Source organism: Rhagoletis pomonella, unplaced genomic scaffold (genome assembly GCF_013731165.1).
Source record: "Rhagoletis pomonella isolate Grant_MI unplaced genomic scaffold, Rhpom_1.0 Rhpom_scaffold_00007, whole genome shotgun sequence".
Taxonomy (NCBI): Eukaryota; Metazoa; Arthropoda; class Insecta; order Diptera; family Tephritidae; genus Rhagoletis; species Rhagoletis pomonella.
This window is the reverse complement of record NW_023458561.1, coordinates 10,685,958-10,706,613: the sequence shown is the minus strand read 5'-3', so window position 1 is coordinate 10,706,613 and position 20,656 is coordinate 10,685,958. Positions and strand designations below refer to the sequence as shown.

The 20,656-nt window shown below is 35.8% G+C and overlaps 1 protein-coding gene across 3 annotated transcripts in view; it reads right to left on the bottom strand.

The window, feature by feature from the left end:
- Positions 1-20,656, bottom strand: part of LOC118742309 (protein artichoke) — a gene marked incomplete in the record, with an annotated part of 113,018 nt that overhangs the window by 68,303 nt on the left and 24,059 nt on the right. For 2 of the 3 annotated variants that reach the window (XM_036474284.1, XM_036474283.1), the window contains 2 exon segments: positions 13,033-13,134; positions 18,376-18,578. In XM_036474284.1, coding sequence (XP_036330177.1) covers positions 13,033-13,134; positions 18,376-18,578 — 305 coding nt within the window. 3 annotated transcript variants of the gene reach the window in all.

The window sequence follows — 20,656 nt, the reverse complement described above, 5'->3', positions numbered from 1 at the left end:
TGCTTATATATGGATGTATTTCCTTGTATTTATTTACCATTCCTTTACCCTTCCTATAAATATTAAAAAAATGCATGCCGTCGTGATTTCGCTGAGTCTAAAGCTCCACGGCCCAATTTCGTTGAAATTCCAACAGGAACCCGGGCTTTATTAATGATTAAGTAAGCATTTTTAAGTCGGCCGCTGTGGAGTAGTGATAAGCAGAGCGCGCTTCTACTCCGCAACGCCAGGGCTCAAGCCCTGGCCAAAGCAACATCCCAAAAAAAATATAGAAAAAAGGTTTTTTCTTGACAACGGTCGTCCCGCGGGAGGCAATGGCAAACCTCCGAGTGTATTTCTGCCATGAAAACAGCCTCTCATAAAAATACAATCGCCGTTCGGAGTCGGCGTAAAACTGTAGGTCCCTCCGCTTTGAGTGACAGCATCAAGGCGCACGCCACAAATCGGAGGAGAAGCTCGGCCAAACACTAACATATGTGTAAGCGCCAATCTATTATTATTATTAAGCATTTTTAATATCGAAAGATAAGAGTACACTGAGAATTTCTGAATCTTCCCCAAAAGAATATGTAATAAATAGGGAACGGATTTTTAGGACCTAAAAACCTATAAAAAACGCAAAATGAAACAACGAAATAGGATAGAAGAGGCACTAGAAATCGCAAAAAAAGGCTAAAAAGGACAAAATCCCGAAAAATAATCAAAAAATGCATTTGTTTTAGAAATGTTTATTTTACAAGTAAAAAGAGAAAAACTGTGAACTACTTTCATTATATGAAAAAGTTCTACCTTGATACTTTGACTATTTTCTCCTTTCGAGTTTTTAACTCACAAAACTTTAATCTCTATAGTTGTAGTAACATTGAACCACAAGATGCATTTTGAAGTTTTCTGCCAGCATTTTCATTCGATTTTCGCTAAAAAACCTTGAATGTACTAAACGTGTGCTTGACGTGAGTTGATATAAGTGGCGCCCATTTTAAATATCAGGAATAAGGGCTTTTTCCTTGCCCTTTACAACTAAAGGCCAGTATGCAGCTCCCAAGAAAACGAACAAGAAAAAAATTGCCAGTACATATTTCGTGTGTGTGTGTCCAAGGAATTTTGACATCTGATACTTCATATTCTGTTGCCTCACTCTTTCCTCAAGAAATAATGAAGCGCAAAACAAAAAACCTTTAGAAAATCGTACTAGAAAGCGTAGCAAATTTCTTAAGAACTGCGTACTGCCACAAGACACAAGAAAATTTCTTTGCCATTTCTTGTACGTCATTTTATATGGAGTTTTCTCTGTTTTTTGGGAGCTGCATACTGGCCTTTAAGGTAAAAAAGGCAAAACAAGGCAAATATATTAAAAAAGGCAAAAAAGGCAACATCAAATGTTTAAATGTGGAATCAGGGAAAGCTAAATCGAATATATGTACGCTATATCTTTAGCAGAAAAAAGGCAATTTCCATAAAATCCGTTCCCTGGTAATAAAATTCATGGCCAGTTAAAAAATTTTAGGAGCGTAATGGGTAAGTCGAATTCAAGTCTGAGTCACACTAACGTCGATGTTACAACATCGCTGAAATTGGCATCGATGTATCGTGAATTTAGCGATTTTAGGAAATTATAAACATCGATGACAAACATCGATTTTTAAACCGATGTTATTGATGTTTCAAAAATATCGATACATCGTTTGCATCCTTAGTGGTATTCACCAAAGTGAGCAAGTGCCAGGCCACTGTTGTCAACTGTCGTTGCTTGAGCTCATCTGCTCTTTTGCCAGAGTGCTAGGCCACTTGCTCAATTTGGTGATTACCACTATTATTTACAACAATTCTTTACTCGTAAATAATGTAAATATTTACAGGGTGATGTTTTTGGTGTAAATAATGTACATTTGTAAAGAATTGTAAACAGATATAAGTAATTGTAAATTATTTTAAATAATTGTAAACAATGTAAATATTGGTAAATAGTGTCTCGGTGCGAACACCAACGTGTGCCAGCCAGGGGTTGTGCGTGTGAAATATTTACATTATTTACAATAATTCTTTATTGTAAATTATTGTAAACAATGTAAATAATTTTCAATTTACAATTGTTCACAATAATTTACAATTATTTACATAGTAAGTGTAAAAAATGTGAAAATTTGTGTAAGTGCACAACTCTGGTTACAAAGAAGGTTGCGCAAGCTGGACATTTTAATCTGCAAACACTTTTGGAATAAAAGAGACTGATGCTTTGTATTTTTTTCTTCCTTTTATTAGCTCGGGATGTAACTATGTAATATTGATGCGCCTTAAAGATGCAGCGATTTCTATTCTCAAGTTACATACCTGATGACAGTACGAATGGAAATTATAATAGCGAGGTTTTAGTTTTTTAAACTATAATTTTTTGCATTTTGTAATTCCAGGTTGCTGATTGAACGATGATTTTGGTTCGTACGTATTTTTTTTTTAAACGTCGTAAGTACTTTCGGGAATGCAGTTTTATAGTCCATTCAATTTTAGTATAATAAAATGCAAGTATGAAGTGGCTCAAAATTCGCGTTGATTTTTGAGAACTTTTTTCGTTGGAGGTGTTGCACTTTTTCTTCCATATAAAGCTTACTAAAATTTTTTTACATACAACATATATAAAGAAAATGCAAAAAAATACTAAAAATCAACGCGAATTCTTAGCCTTTTAAACTTGCATTCATTATTCTAAAATTGAATGGATATAAAACTGCATACCCCAAAGTTTTCTAAAAATTCTGACAACAAAGCTTTATATTTTAATGAAAATTGTTTGTAAAAAGTTAAACTTTGATTTTATCGTTTTTGTTGTTGAATTGAAAAGAACTACATTGCATAAAAGAATACTAACTTGTCAAAACTTGTCAATAGGTCGCGCTGATATTTTTGTGAACAAACGTATCAAACGGTGGTATCAATCGGCTCGGAGAGGTCCTTCCCTATTCTGACGGAGCTGGTGGTATTGCTCAACGTCATTTTACACAGCCTTATTAGTTTCGCGGGGATACCAAATTCAGACATCGCGGCATGAAGGCAACTTCTCTTCGTGCTGTCGAAAGCAGCTTTGAAATCGACAAATAGATGGTGTGTGTCGATCCTATTCTCGCGGATATTTTCCAAGATTTGGCGTATTGTGAATACCTGATCTATGGTGGATTTTCCAGGCCTAAAGCCACACTGATAAGGTCCAATCAGCTCGTTGACGGTGGGCTTCAGTCGTTCGCACAATACACTCGATAAGACCTTATAACCTATGCTTAGAAGGCTGATTCCGCGGTAGTTGGCGCGTATGGCGGGGTCGCCTTTCTTGTGGATTGGGCAGAGCACACTTAAATTCCAGTCGTCGGGCATGCGTTCATCTGACCATATTCTGCATACGAGCTGATGCATGCACCTCATCAGCTCCTCGCCGCCGTACTTGAATAGCTCAGCTGGCAGGCTGTCAGCTCCAGCAGCTTTGTTTGTTTTCAGCCGCGTTAATGCTATTCGTACCTCGTCATAGTCAGGCGGTGGAACGTCGACTCCTTCATCATCGACTGGGTACTCGGGTTCGTCTTCTTTACTACTTTCAGCGCTGCTACCATTAAATAGGTTGTAAAAGTGTTCCCTCCACAATTTAAGTATATTTTGGACATCGGTCACTAGGTCGCAATTGTTGTTCTTACAGGAGTTCGCCCCGGTCTTGAAACCTTCCGTAAGTCGCCTAATCCTCTGGTAGAATTTTCGGGCGTTCTTCCTGTCGGCTAGCATCTCAAGCTCTTCGAACTCACGTATTTCGGCCTCTCTCTTCTTATTGCGGCAAATACGTCTCGCTTCCTTCTTCAGTTCCCTATCACGGTCCCACGCGTTGCGCCCGATCGCAGCGTGGCATCTTTTTTCTCTGCGGCTTCTTGACATTCCTCATCGTACCAGTTGTTCTTTCGGGCTCGCTGAAATCCAACTACTTCTTCGGCGGCGGTACTTAATGATCGGGAAATATGGTTCCACTGCCCGTGTGCCCGTGCCCGAGTGCTCTAAGAGAGCAGGTGTGTGAGTCGAGTGGGGTATAAATTGGCCGTCTGTTGTGATTGCAAATTTTCGACGTTAAGCTTTCCTTGCATTGTTGGGCGCACATTTTCTGCTGCACAGAGGCGGGTGCGTTTCTTGGCTACAACAAGATAGTGGTCCGAGTCGATGTTTGGCCCTCGGAGTATTCGTACGTCCAAAACGCTTGAAGCATGCCTTCCGTCTATCACAACATGATCGATTTGGTTTCTCGTTTTTCGATCTGGAGACAGCCATGTAGCTTGGTGGATGTTCTTATGCTGGAACCTAGTACTACATAAAACCATGTTTCGGGCCCCGGCGAAGTCGATCAGCCTCAGTCCGTTATCGGACGTTTCGTCGTGGAGGCTGAATTTTCCGACAGTGGCGCCAAAGATCCCTTCCTTGCCCACCTTGGCATTAAAATCGCCAAGCACGATTTTGACATCGTGTCGGGGGCAGCGCTCATATGTACGTTCCAAGCGCTCATAGAAGAGATCCTTGGACGCCTCATCCTTCTCTTCCGTCGGGGCATGGGCGCAGATGAGCGAGATATTGAAGAATCTAGCTTTGATGCGGATTGTGGCTAGACGTTCGTCCACCGGGGTGAATGCCAGTACTCGGCGACGGAGTCTCTCTGCTACCAAGAATCCAACACCGAATTTGCGCTCCTTTACGTGGCAAGTGTAGTAGACGTCGCAAGGCTTCACGCTTACTTTTCCTTGCCCTGTCCATCGCATTTCTTGGATGGCGGTGATGTCAGCCTTTGTCTTCCCGAGGACATCAACCTTAAATCATAGTCCTTTATACGTCTGCCGTGGTCGTCATCAGAAAAAGGGGGTCTCATCCGAGGCTGGGCGGGGTTTTAACGTGGCGGGACCCAAATCCAGCGCATGCGAAGTTTTACGCCTTCTCACTTTAGCTCGCCCCCAAACGGGTGTTTGGTTGATACCCAGAGGATACGTGGATATAAATATCCGGACGTTGTGAGCTGCGATTTGAACCGTACGCACAAGAATCGCTTCTGGCCACTCCCAGGTGAATGGCAGTCAAAAGTTTTCCACTCCTGCGCCCGGAACCATCCTCCTCCGCCCAATTTCAAGTACCATTGATTTTTGGGAATATTTTTCTTCGAAGGTGTTGCTCATTTTCTCCATATAACAATAAAATCGTCGAAAATGTATTTTATGGAATAAAATGCCAAAAATCAGTTACTTTGACCTTGCAGTAAAATTAAATGGGCTAAAAAACTGCTTACTTAAAATATTTCTTAATAATCGAAAGTTCGAAATTTTTACGAAAGTACGAACATTAAATACCCGGCGCAAGTATTAAATATATGTTTTCCGAAACCTACCGCTAGATGGTAAGCTGGGGTGGATCAATTTTGAATAAATTAGCGTCCTTAAACTTCGAAATATTGAAGTTTCAAACATTTCTGAAATTTACCGTTATATGAAAAGCGGCCGTAATTTTAGTCCGATTTCAATAATTTTCAACTTTTTGCTTTTATGTGGCAAGCACAATAAAAATACCGAGTTTGGTACAAATTGGTAGAACGGTTACCGATATACATATATGTATGTGATCATAAGTGGCTGTGCCACGCTCATTTTCCACAATTTTACCATAAACGTATTTCTTGGTAAAGAATTGTTGCAAGCATCAATTTTGAATAAATTAGCTTTAATATTTACTGATTTATCGAAGATTTCGTATTTCTCTAAATTACCGTTATATGGGATGTGGGCATGGTTATTGTCCGATTTTAAAACTTTTCAGCCATTTGGTATGTTGTAGTAAGGCTAAAAACTGTGCCAAGTTTGGAAAAAATGGGTATAGCGGTTACCAAGATATACACATGTACCCATAAGTGGGCGTGGCTACGCCCATTTGCCAAAAATTAATAATATTCTTATTTCTCGTCTAAAATTTATTGTAAATATCAATTTTTAGTGAATTATCTTCAGTAGTTACTTAAATATCGCAGTTTTCGTATTTCTGGAAATTACCGTTATATGGGAAGTGGGCGTGGTTACAGTCCGATTCGCCCATTTTCAATACCAACCTACCTTGGATTAATGGAAACCTACATACCAAATTTCGTTGAGATATCTCAATTTTTGCTCGAGTTATCGTGTACACGGACGGACGGACAGACAGACATGGCTAATCGACTTCTCTATTCATTCTGAGCATTTATGTATACATTTGACTATATCCCTCTCGATTCGTTTTGGCTGTTACAAACAACCGTTATGTGAACAAAATTAATATACCCTTGTGCACAAGTGCGCTCGGGTATAAAAATATTAGGACAAATGGTCAAATCTTGTCGAAATGTAAATGCCGTAAAGTTATGACAAGGTCTATAAATTTGTAGTATTCGCATACCCATTGTTTAATTTCTAATTAAAGAGATTTAAATGCGTTCTTATTCTATACATCATTCATAATTCATAATCTTGTGCAAGCCTAAAAAAAAGGGATTATGATTGAAGATTTAATTTTTTTTTTGTTTTCAAATTTCTCGTTTGAGGTGTATATTTTAAACGAAATTTTTTTCCAGCTCTGGGGGGGGGGGCGATCGCCCCCATCGCCCCTCCCCTGTATCTGCCACTGTCTAGATGGGGGCCTACTCAATTAACATGATACATCAAGCTTATCACACAGCTAAAATTTCAGACTCAAGTGAAATTTTACACACTTTTTCCATGAATTAAAATTTTCAAAGCATCGATCATTATATATTCTGGCAATGATATTTCACGATATTCAGAGAAATTGAAATATTTTCGGATTTAAAATATCTCAATCATCATTTTTTACAGTTAAATATTATGAAAATGCATGTTATACAGCAATACAATATTCGATACAAATCGAACATCGACATTTTAAAAAATCAACTCATTCAATTAATTTTTCAGTTTGTCTTCTTATGTCTAAATGGAAATCGGGAGTTTTTCGGGTTGCTTAATCTCTGCATAGTCAGCTAATGCACTGTATCCCCGCTTGATGGCTTCTGCATTTTTCATCTAGGCTTCAGGAAATATTTTTTTATGTATAGGCACAATGTTATTCGTATCGCCAGATTTTACTGCCTTAAGTTATTAAATTGTATTATATGCGTTTTATAAATAAACTGTATGAAAAATAGAGTATAAATTTAACTGAATACTCGCGTTTGTGTTTAAGAAAAGGCAGAAGTGAAAAGGCCATATACATATAATAGTACTTTTTTTTAGTAACCTAACAATAAAAATAAAAGCAAACCCTGCATTTCAAAACCCAGCTTTAAAAACGATAATGTGAGTACATTTTTTATTTAAGTGCAGTCGCACACTTATGTAACGCTATCGATTTAAAATTGAACGCAAATTAAATGAGTTTATGGGCACAGATGAAAACAAACCAAATGCAAATGAAATTTGCCGAACCTAAATTAAACTAAATCAAACGTATTTTTCACGAAACTACCACTCCGTAGGACCTCGGTTCGATCCCTGACCCTGTCAACATCTAAATTAGAAAACAGTTTTTTGAAACTAATAGCCCATTTCCATAAAAAGCTTAACTGTACCCTGCAGAAAAAAATTATCAATTGATTAAAATAACCAACTTATTGTTACCTTCTTTGCGGGATTTCTATAAATAACTAACTTCTGATTAGCTATGACAAAACTAACTTTAAGTGAGTTTAAAGTCGGGCAGGAGTCATGCAGACGTTGTCTTGAGTTTGTTTTCTTTACAAGTTTTTAATTAAATATCCTCCTACAAAAATAATTTCAATACACTTTTTTCTGCACTGCGCAGATTCTTTTTCGAATTCAGGAATAAAATAAAAATCGAAACTTTACATTATCATTTTGATCTTTTGATGTTTGATTTGTTTGTGTATGGGAAAATCTTTTGAGGTAGAAATTTTCAATAAAAAAAAATTTGCGTAGTTTAGGAAGAGCCTGCCTGAAACTATACAAAAAAGCAAATAAGCAAATGGATATATAGAATTGACAACAACAACCACGCTGTCGAGTTTAAATAGCGGCAAATCAGCTGCACTTGATAGTAGTTGGTTGAATAAGGAAAGTGAATTAGCAACAAGAATTTACGGGATGTACATAGCTCAGTGGTTAACGCTTCTGACTTTGCAAACCGTGCAATCCGTGCAAATAAATAATTTCTTTTTCAACATAGTAGCAAATTTTTTTCCATAAATTATCACTTGTCAACCTAATTGAAGTACATTATAACCCGTGTAACTAATATATTTTAATTGCTACTAATATATTTTAATTGCTACTAATATATTTTAATTGCTACTCCAAGTTAGATTTTCAAGGTTGCAGTAACTCGCATAAAGCTGAAAATTGGTACGAATTTTACGAACGCCATTATAAATTAAATGTGAAAAGTCGTTATCGATCCCAGATCTTTAAAAAAAAATAGTCAAGGCCTAAAGTCACATGTATTTATTTTTACCATTTTTAGCTACACGGTAAGGTTTATCATATAAATAGTGTAGATCACATGATACAAAAAGAAGGTAGTTTCATTTCACAATTTTTGACAAAAAATAAGTTTTTGAAGCTTCATAAATTGTACAAAATTGTGAGCTACCTTGTCTCAGTTATAGCAATCAAACAATAAATCCAAGGTACATTGAACAGGTAGTATCAGTAGAGCAGCTGATTTGATTTATTTTCAAATTATTTGGTCTCGAAAATGTCAAATATTTTTAATTTTTTCTCACAAAAATTCTGAATTGTTAAAATCCACTTGCATGTGAAACCTTTTTCCATACAAAACAAGCGATTGAATAGCTGCTTTTGGAACGTTCGCCCAACTCGGCAGCACAACCGCTGATTACTGGGCCTTGCAAAGGATGGAGCAATGCTTCGAGAAGCAAATAAATTTACTAGGAAAGAAAGTTGCATCAATTATTATTTTTTCCAATTTCAACTTTTTATTTTTAATAATTTTTTGTATTTCACATGGCACGCTTTGATTTAGAAGAAAAAATTCAGAACAGTTTTTGACACTTTCGATACCAGAAGCAACAACAAAATTACAATTACAATTACAATTACAATTCATTTATTAAGTCAATGGCAAAAAGCCTTACTGACTAGATTTACAGATTCCTTAAACCTAAACTTAAAACTAATAAAATATTAAATCAATGGCGGATTATCTCGGTAGTAAGATTCAATATCTGCCTTGAAATGGGACCTTGACATTGCGAAATCGAGATCAATAATTCTGCAGATGCGATTTAACTCGTTGAGCCCTCTTATAAGTGGGGCAAATTTGAGATAATTCGATCTCAGAATACCAATATAAAAAATATTAGTAGAGCGTAGAGCTCTATTGGGGATATTAAAACATATCTGTCCAAGAAGAGCTCAACAATCAATGGCACCGGAAATTATGTCAAAGATAAACATTAGATTTTGAACAGCTCGCCTAATATCGAGCGGCTGAACATTAATTAACATACACCTGGCAGGATAGGGTGGCAGAGGACTAATAAAATTGAGAGGTTGAACAGCAAATCGTGTGAATTTGCGTTGAACTCTTTCAATTCTAACAGAGTGTGTTTTATACATGGGATTCCATATAACCGAGCCATATTCTAATTTTGATCGCACTAAAGAATTAAACAAAATTTTCCTAGTATAGGGGTCTTTGAAATCATTCGCATAGCGTCGAAGAAAGGCCAAGTTAGAATATGCTTTCGGTATAATATGGTTGACATGGTTAACAAAAGTGAAGGAAGAGTCAAAAATTACTCCCAAATCACGAAATTCCCGAAATACACGCAAATGTTGTTTTTGCTCTACTGATACTACCTGTTTAATGTGCCTTGAATAAATCAGAGAATTTAATATTGTGCGTGGGAAATGTTCGGTTATTTGTACAATGATGTTTTGGTGGAGAGCGGAGGGAGAAGGGGTGTGCCACCTAAATCCATGATTCCATAATTAAAGGTTTGCTCATTATTGACATTAGAGTTTTGACACTCCCTTAGCTCCCTTACAAAAGCTTTGCACACACACACGAACCCACATATAGTGCCTTGCTAAGGGAGCTGATTTTGTCAAGGGGGAGCGAGAAAACTGCTTTTTGAGCAAACCTTTTATTATTGAATCATGACCTAAAACAAAATACTTTAAAAAATCCATCCTTCTCCTCCCTGCCCCTTCTACAAGCACTGGGGGCCATTTCAAAATGGGGTGAAATAAGCATTTTCGCAAAGAAAAATTCAACTCGTGTTAGGCCATCAGCAGTATTTTTGCGCAAAATTCCTTCCCGCGGTGGTGGCATTCGGCTCCGCTATGCCATGCACAGTATTTTTGCGCAAAATCCACCTCTAAATTTACAAAAAAGTGCATATTTCAAACCGAAGTCTTTGTTTTAAATTAAAGCTTAATCCTTTGGCAGGACGTATGTATATGTTGCAATTTTTTTATTCGGGTCACGAGTTTGGACACGATAACCTAAGAGCATTTTACAAATAACGGAACCGTACGCGAACTGTCTTACTTACGCATTTTTCTATGAACAAAAATTTTATAAAATGAAACTGAAGTAGTTTTCATCTTATGTGGATAATTCTTGTCACAAATGCATACATAGTTTCTTGCATATATTTATGTATATATATTATTTAGAAGCGCCACATGTTCATCAGAAAATTCTGGGAACCCAAAAATGGGTACTGTTACAAGTTGCAGGGCACCATTTTAACTTAAAAGTCAAGTGGTCGACAACAACAACGAATGTCAATAAATGAAACTACCTTCTATTTTTGTATCATGGTAGATCATGCAATTATTTCTAAAAACTGCTGTGACACTTTTGTTTCTAAGAATCACCATTTCTAGGATACAACGACTAGATCGACATCCATTTTGTAATAATTCATTTAACCTATAAAATACTTTGAAGTTAATTTTTTAACAGGTGGTAGTATAAAAAATTCAGTCTGTATGGCAGGTGCCACGGGCCCTTTTCTAAGAACCCAAATTTTTTTCATAAGTATAGTATTGCCGTGTGCTGAATAGCTCAGCGATCGCAGTATTTGCAATAATGCGTAATGAAATAAACGAAGAAATTGAAATGAAACCAATTAGTGTGCAGTAAATATATACATACATAAATGGTTTATTAAAAAGTTAATAGATTCGATAGGTATGCCTTTACAGTCGCTCGTCGATGATGTTGAGAAATAAGTGACCGTTTTTTCTTAGCACAGCATTCAACCTCCAAACAGTACAAGTGATTGAAGGGTAAACTTAACGAAAGTCGATTTAGCGGAAAATCTATACCAAAACAGCCGTACATATATATAAATGTGAATGTGTGTGTGTGTTTATATGTACATTCGCAGTTATGGTTTAGAGTGGAGGCCTAAACAGATGTCATATATCTCCATACCCAGTTCCAGTACTCTACCACAAATACTTCCAGAGGTATGCAGTATGAAAAATTCCGTTTGTATAGGAGGTGCTACGCCCATTTGGCTAATTGAGATAAAAGCTAACCTATAATTTGAGTTGGGCTAAATGACGCCAGTGTGCGAAATTTCATTATGATTGGTTGAGTAGTTAAAGCGTGAAAGCGTAGCAAACAAACCATTCGCATTTATATTATTAAGGATTATCAAGTAGTGACCATTAAAATGATTTTTAGAGGTAAGCATTTTTTACACACCCAAACCGCACTTGGTAGTACAGTTGTTTTGTGGCGGCAACAATATGCCAGTACCCAAAATGTCCCCATCTCAAAAGATTTCCCCATATATATGGATGCAATTTTTTTCACTCCCACCTCGAAATTTTGTATGAAAAAAATCACAGAAAATTTGAGTTCTTAATATTAATATAAAGTGCTCGACCAAAGCGTATAAAGATTTCACGTTTAAAATACACTAAACTTGGTTTCTTTCTCTTCAAAACGAATTTTATGGTAATAATTGTGGTCAAGCAAAAGATTTCTTCAGAACTGAATGCTCTACAAAAGTCCATTTCGGCGTAACCCTAACTCACACCAGCGAGGTAGTACGGGTCACTAAACCCAATTTTTTCATGAAATTCTTGGTTTTTTGCCCCTATCTCCTAAATAACGGGAGCTACAGTAAAAATGTAAATGACTAACTTGTAGGAAATTGAGTTTCCTGCAAGTTTGTCGATAACATTTTTTCTGTAGCTCTTGCTATTTTCGATATAAGGGCAAGCTCATTCTAAGGGATCTGTCTCTTAAACTAGAAAGGGACAGATGGGCTAGTCTCACCATTTGCAACAATACGAAGCTTACGTGGCGAAAATGGGATAAAAAGCAGTCGAAGAATCTCTTCATGCTGAGCAGAGGCGACCTAGCCGCAGCTGTGGGTCTGCTAACAGACCATGTTGTCATCAGAAGGCACAAGGTGAGGGTAGAGGTCCCCATAATGACTTCTGCAGAAGCTGTAGAAATGAAGAAGTCAGAAACCTTGCGCCACCTGTTATGCGATTGCCCCGCACTTTGTAGAAGAAGACGAATATTTATAAGTTCAGGATTATTTGAATACCTAACCGACATAGCAGAGGTAGGCATACGGCTACTTCTAATACACACGATGATTTGAGAAAGAGGTTTCTAACGATCCACGGGGTATCACAAGGGGCACACAACCTAAGGGCCAAGTGTGCTAGTGGACCACTGGCAGCCACTTGAACCTAACCTAACCTTACCTATTTATCAATTACTAAACTTTATTGCTTGGTATCATATGTAAAAAATAACGTTTTGCGACAGAAAATTCTATTCGCCCTTTTTAGGCGTAAAATCCCGAAAAAAGGCGAAATCCCGCAAACGGGCAACACTGTATGCACCTGTAATAAATTTTATTTTGTTTTTATGAGAATTTGTTTTTTATATCTGACTAACAATGAATGTTACCACTGCATCTGAGTGCGTAAAATTTTCTAATAATATCACTTCTTAATTTACCTCAAAAACCTCATCCCTCGGAAACTATTAGCATCCAAACGTGTGATGTTATTGTGTGATAAGTTGAGCAATTTCAATACGGAATTACGAGCGAAAGTTCCTCTGCAAATAGTAAATGATAATATACGTTTTATTATTAATATCGCAATTACCCAAAATGGAGGTGCATGTCTCCGTATAAGATAAAACCAAAAGTAAATGAAAGTTTACATCTCCATAAAAGAATCGCAAAAGAATTTTTAGCCTAGATCTGTTTTTTTTTTTATACATATTTAAAGTTGGCGATTTTTATGATACCTTGTGTACAGAAAAATTTTGTAAAATTGGGACAAATAATGATGTATTGTAAAACGATTTTCCGTCATCCATTGTCAAATTTGGTTTGAAGAGAAACCGCTTTTGGCATTGTGCCATCTTCAGTGTCATTTGAGAATGAAAACTGACACTGAAGATGGCAAAACGCCGAAACCGGTTTGTCACCAAATCTAATTTGACAAGGGATGGCGGAAAATTAGGAATGTACGATTAATCGGTTAATCAATTTTTTAATTAATCATAATCCTGATTAATCAAATAATTTGATTAATCAGATCCTGAGTAATTACTGTTTACTCAAACGAAATTATTTGAAATTTGAATAAATTTCTTCATTTCTTTCAAGTTTGCTTTCAAACCAAATAAATTTTTTTTTATATGTATGTTTTTATGTACAAATATGAATGTTCGTATGCACATTCAATATTCGTCTTATTAATAAAAATGAAATGCCAAACAAGTACGTACTGTGCAGTACATACATGTATGTAATACTCCTATATTGGCAGTAAGAGCTGGTACCGTCCGAAAACACTACAGTATAGATATATCAATAAACACGTACGAAAGAAAAGGAACACATACGTTTATAAATAAACATGTACACAGCACATATACAAAAACGGCACTCGCCCACTGGGAAAATAGGAAAGCACCTTTCGAGGTAAGCCATGTTTTCTTTCAGTTTTTAGTACCAAAATTGTCATCATGGCCAATGTCATCTACTAGTAAACCGCAAAATGAACACCTCCGACGACACATTACGTTGTCAGTTGCAAAATAACATGCAGCCGAAGCTATTTCCAAGCGCCGAACTACTCCGAGCGACTGCTCTGCATTATGCGTAACTTACTTTGTAAAGCGGCTCAGAGGTATGTCTGATACCAAATGTACATTCTTAATTCCTACTTACATAAGGCGGCGACGTCTTTGTTAAAGTAATGGAGATTCGGCAGGGAAGTGGTAAGGACCGCCAGGTGAAGGGCAATACCTTACCAGCAACTTACACTTCACCCGGCCGTCCTTACCACGTCACTGACGAATCTCCCTTACTTTAACAAAGACATGGCCGCCTTATGTAAGTAGGCAAGTACAAAATACATTGACAAAAACGGAACTAGACTGTCTCGCTTTGATTTCGGAATGCTTACACATTGAGAAGTTAGCTTACTGCCAATATAGAAGTATTAGGTCGGTGTTATGCAGAAATTTTGTTTGGCAAACTGCGTGCCATTGTTGTTGCAGCAAACTCGGAGAGAGCGAGTTTGGCGACTCTCACAGCAAACTAATTTTGTTTGGTCAAACTGCAGCAAATTCGGTGTTGTCATATACAAAAATTTTAAATTTTGAGCGTTATGTACATCTGAAATTCTCATTTCGTGTTGGCAATAGCCATGAAAACCATAATGAACGTGCAACCCTGTGCCAAACTCGACATAACCACCTCCGAGCAAACTAAGCAGCCGCCATTTAATTTGGCAAACAAAAGTTTGTCTGCATAACACCGACCTAACATATATGGTATACATATATACATACGTTTGTATAAATTTTTTCTATTTTTGTATACATACATATGTATGTATGTATGTAAAACAAAATATAATAGCAATTACACAGATTTCTGGTTAGTCAGGCTATGATTAATCAGTTTGCTGATTAATCAAATTAATTAGATTCTGATAAATCAATATGTATCTAATTTATCGGAAATTATTCATTTTGATTCATCAAAAGTAATTATTATTTGATTAATTAATTAACCTGCTTTCGATTAATCAGCTTGTTTGATTAATTGATTAATCGCACATCCCTACGGAAAATCATTCTACAATGTATCATACTCCTACCCTGTTGGAAATACCAACATCGAAATTGAGAGGATCAAATAATATTTTTCTCTGGAATTCTTCTGGAAAGGTATGATACGATTACACAAGGGAACAAAAATGGGGAAAAATTGTGTTGCGGCAAATTTTAAAGCTGATTTTGATTGACTTTTCTGTGCTGATTACGAATCCGTGAGTATAAAGTTTCCATCAGCTCAAGATTTTGACAAAACGAAGTTCAAAGCAGCGTTGCCAGGTTGACGTTTTTAACGTCATTTGGACGTTTTTTGTATCCTGTTGACGTTTGGACGTTTTTTGTGTAAAAATTTACGTTTTTTAACTTCCCAGTAATTTTTCTCTGTTACTTAATCTTGTACGTAGAACTGGTTTTGAATTACTTTCTTAATAAATATTTAAAAGCTTTGTGTTTTGCAGCAGCTGCTTCAAAAGATATTTATTCTTTGGACAGAGATGACTTAAATATGATACAAACCATGTATACGCGCATTTTTTTGGATTCTTGGACAAAGGCTGGTTGTGTAAACACTTGAGGTACGAGACTTATTGTAATGTTTACAATTGCTCATTAAAAGCCAAATCAGGAAAAGCTGATCTATTGCAACACGCACGCTCGCAAAAGCATCAAAAAGCTGTAACAGCATAAATAGTCAGAAAAAAGTAGGCGACTTTTTTAAGACTTCATTGAAAGTGTAATGAATGCAAAAAGGTTGAAATATTGCTATGCTCCTTCTTAGCAGAAGTAATTTAGCATTTTCGACAACCGACCCCCTAACCAAATGTCTACAAGAAAAAAAAATTATTAAAAATCAACGCGATTATGTAGCTCCTTTAAACTTGAAATTTAGTGGGCTATCAAACTGCATACTTAAAAAAATTCTAAAAAATCTGAATAAAAAGTTGAAAATATAGCTGAAATTTGCAGATTTTTTATAATTTTTGCACAAGTGAAATGAAATGTGGATTTATATTTTGTTTGTTATAAAATGAGCTTGGCTTTTATGGAAAAATAATAAACATTAAATAAACAATCGAAAAACAGCCAAAATCGATCAAAATGTTGATGACTTAATCAGCTGATCACAAGTGTATGTATAAAATAATTTTTATATTAACGATCTCAAACCAGTTTACAATGCATTCTAAATGTGCTCTGTCGAAATGACATTTTAATATACCTTACGTACATATGTACCTTTGTATAAAATGAAAGTTTAATAAGAACAGTTTTTGTACATTCATTTCAAAAAGACGTTTTTGGGTAGGAAATGACGTTTTTTCGGACCAAGAGGGACGTTTTCTCATGCAGAAGACCTGGCAACACAGGTTCAAAGTGCCAAAGAAACAAAAGGCAATATAAGGCTTATAATAAAGCTAAATGTCTCTACTACTATCCCTGAAAACACCATCCCTGCGCTCTTGACTTGATGGTCACTTATAGTCATTTATTGACCAGCAAAACCTGATTTTGTGTGAAGGTTGAGTACCCACCGCAATTAAACAAAAGGTGATATAGCCTTCCACTTAGAGCCGGTTGTTCAATGTCTGATTAACACTAATCGGAGGTAGAAGCTCTGGTTAAGTACAACGACTGTTTTATCGATCACATGCTTTAGGCATGATGTCGAAAACGTCGATAATGATGTTTAACCGGCAAGTAGTGATAACCACACATTGAACAACCGGCCCTTACAGGCGTATTCTGCTTGTTACCGAACATTTTGACACAGGAAAATTTTGTAAAGGAATAATAACAACACTTCTTGTAACCGCAATTCTAAGTACCTTGGTAACCTAGCTATGAAGCTTTGTATAAATTCTGGTGTTGCATACTTCACAGGGCAATGTTTTGTTACCTGCTTATAAGATGGTAACCAAATTTACCAGTGCGCAGAACGCGAACAGGGTTTACCAGGAACTTTATTTACAGGTAACAAAATTTTTGTTACCAACGCAGAATAGGCCTGTAAGCTGAAATTAGGGCTTGAACTTTCGACTATAATCTCTTAAAATGCCATCCCTGAACCAAAACCCTAAGGTCACTCATAGTTATTTATTTAACAGCATATAATGATTTTGGCACAACTTACTTTTTCTTTCAATTGCATAGTATTCCAGTATTTTTATATTGTTCAATAAATGACTATTAGTGACCATCAAGTCAAGGTGCAGAGGTGGTATTTTCAAGGATAGTAACCGAGAGTTATAACTTTATTTTAAGCCTAAGTGGAAGCTTCTATCACCTTTTGTTTTTTTGCTAGACCTTCTAAAATATTGCAAAACGCGATTTTTTGACACTTTGACCTTATTTTTCTCAAAATCTGGAGCTGATGCAAACTTTAGGCATGCGAATTCGTAGTCAGCACAAAAAAGTTTATCAAAAACAGCTTTAACATTTGCCTTAACTTAACTTAAAATCACTGTTGCCTTGTGTTAACTTACTGTTCTAGCGGTCGAGGAATTCATTTTTGAATTTTTGCCTAAAACTTGCGCTAGGTGGCGCTAGGTGTAGAACAATTTTTATTACTCTTTGTTGTGGGTTTTTATAGAAAGAATAGTATTTTGACTGTTTTAACGGTTGAGAAATCATTTTATTATTTTTGTTGGAAAAAAAAGCATTGTCAGGAAAAAGTGTTTATGTAAAATGTTTTATATGTTTTTATGTTCTTCATACATATGTATAGCATTGTCAGGAAAAAAATTTTTGTGTAAAATGTTTTATATGTTTTTATGTTCTTCATACAAAATTTCCGTATAAAAGCGTTTTTTTTTTGTCATAAAAAGCACGAAATACATACGTATGCTCACAAGTAATTGTTAAGCAAAAAACAAAACCGAATTCAATTCCCATAAAAATTTAAGATTTTCGTTAATTTCTTCAAGATCCAATGATCATATATAAACCAAATTAGTATGAAACTGCCTCTGGAGTAACACATTTCCTTAAAAAAAAAAAAAGAATTGTAGAAATCGGTTGACGTGGTCCAAAGTTATGCGGTAACATACATAAAAAAAATATATTCCGACGAATTGGTAACCTCCTCCTTTTTTTGAAGTCGGTTAAAAACCATATCTATAGGCAAAAACTCTTTTTGGCATAACGCGTTTACTGTTGGTTTTATCAAATACATAGCATCTTGTTGCACTGTGTTATATGTAGAGCAAATGTATAATTATTTACCTGGAAATTTCTGTAAGTGCATTATGAGACGCATTACACCATCCCAGCTTGGTCATGTCTGCTATATGTTGTGCTTCAAGTTTTTTAAGGTTATTAAAACTTATATCTAAAACTTCCACAGATCTCAAATTTTTGAACTGATTTCTTTTTAGAGTTTCCAATTGATTGCCATGTAAATCAAGTACTTTAAGTTTACGTAGAGGCTGGAGATTAAAACATTAATTACTATGCCATTGTACTCACATATTCATACATACGAATGCAGTTAATGTAGAAAGTCATAGGGCGAACTAGGGTTACTTAATTACTAACGATAATTAGTGTTTAAAATCTCTATTTCGTCTGTCTAGGCCACCACGATCATACTTATTTCTAAATATGTTTATATGTAGCAGTGATGGGCATACCTAATTAAGTACTTTTGTATTTAAAGTAACAGTGTGGGTACTAAATACTCAAATACTTAAAATTTGGAGATGTTTAAATATTCAAGTAAACAAAACTAAGGCATTTAGAAGTTCGCCAAATGCTCAAGTAGAAAAACTTGAGTGTTTAAGAGATACTAAAGTACAAAAAATGAAAGTATTTAGCAGGCGCTAAATACTTTGGTCCAAAGTAGTCAGGTACTTTGAAGATGAAAAATACCTTCACTTAAGTACTAAGATGTTTAGTCGATGTCTAAATACTTACAAACCAAATACCTTATGATTTAAGACAGATTTGAACAATTGACACCCTACCTTACACTCACCACACCTAAAATCAACTCACAGCACACAACTAACTCACTTAAAATCACCACAGCTGATGCTACCACACCTAAATTCACCACAACTGAGCTAATTACACTCGTTCTTACAACACCTCGGGACTAAATCAGGATTTTCAGGACTATTTCGGAATTCTCGGGACTTTTACGAAAGTACTTCGGGATTCCCGGGATTTATGATCTCGGAACGATTTGCAATTTTCGATGTATTTATAGATCTTGATATCGATATATTTATCGATTTTGAAATATTTATACTTTTCGATGTTGTATTTGTATTTATTTGCATTTATTTACATGTTTAATCTTAGCACAGCAATTTAAACATTATCTTATAGTGCTAGCCACTTTCTCATATACAATTAAATCTTAGAACTAATGAACAAATTGTTTTGTAATCGCTATTGTTACCGATATTATTATCGATATTGTTATCTATATATTTTTATCGATATTTTTATTTATATATTTACCGATATAATCGATTTTTTATTGCTAAATTTTGAGATATATTTATGGTGGTTTTCGTTTCTACCCAAAAATTTCGCATTTTGATTGCCCCTTTTATTTCTCGTGTTCGATTATAAAATAAGGGCAAACAGTGTAAAAATTTTGTGTTTGTTTCTTAAAATTTCACACTCTTGTAAGGCAAAAAAGGCACATTCTACGCCCTTTGAGGCTTTGTCAGGGGAGATGGTTGCCTTGAAAATCAGATGGCTGCTTAAAACGATAATATTATGAAATGCGTGAGCTGGACAAAGACGAATGGCAAAAACATGCCGTTTTACAGGGTCGAGTGGAACATCAGACACATTTTGCACCGTGAAAGGGCCACTTTTTTTGGTAGAAACGAAAAAACCCAAATAGTCTCAAAAATCGTGAAATAGTTCCGATTATCCCGAAATTGTCCTGAAAACTTAGAAATAGTCTCAGAAATAGTTCCGAACATCCAAAAAATGCCGAAATAGTTTTGAAAATCCCGAAATAGTTCCGAGAATCCAGAAATACATACTCCCGAGAATCCCGTAAAAATCTCAAAGTGGTCTGGAAAACTCCGAAATGGTTTCTAGAATACCGATAATACTGAAATAGTTCCAAAAACGCCGAAGTAGCCGAAAATACCGAAATAGTCTCTAACAAATGTATCGATTATCGAAAGTCCTAAACATTCCGAAGCAGTCTCGAAAGTCCCAGAAAGGTCTCAAAAATCTCGAATCTCTATTTTTACACTGAGTAAATAACAGCTATTTAGTATTTAATCAAGTCGTAAGCAGGGCTGAAAATCCCTCCAAAAAACGGTACGGTTCGGTTCAGTAGTTCGAACCACTTAGAAAAAGCTTGTAGCGGTTCAAGAACCGATCCATGAGTATTCCTGAACCGCGGTTCGGTTCGGTTCAAATGGTTCAACCTTTTTAATGCCAAAGGATACAAATATTACAAAACTATGATAAATATACGTATGTATATAAAAATAAAAGGCTTTGTTATTGGGATCAAATTCAAATATCCACT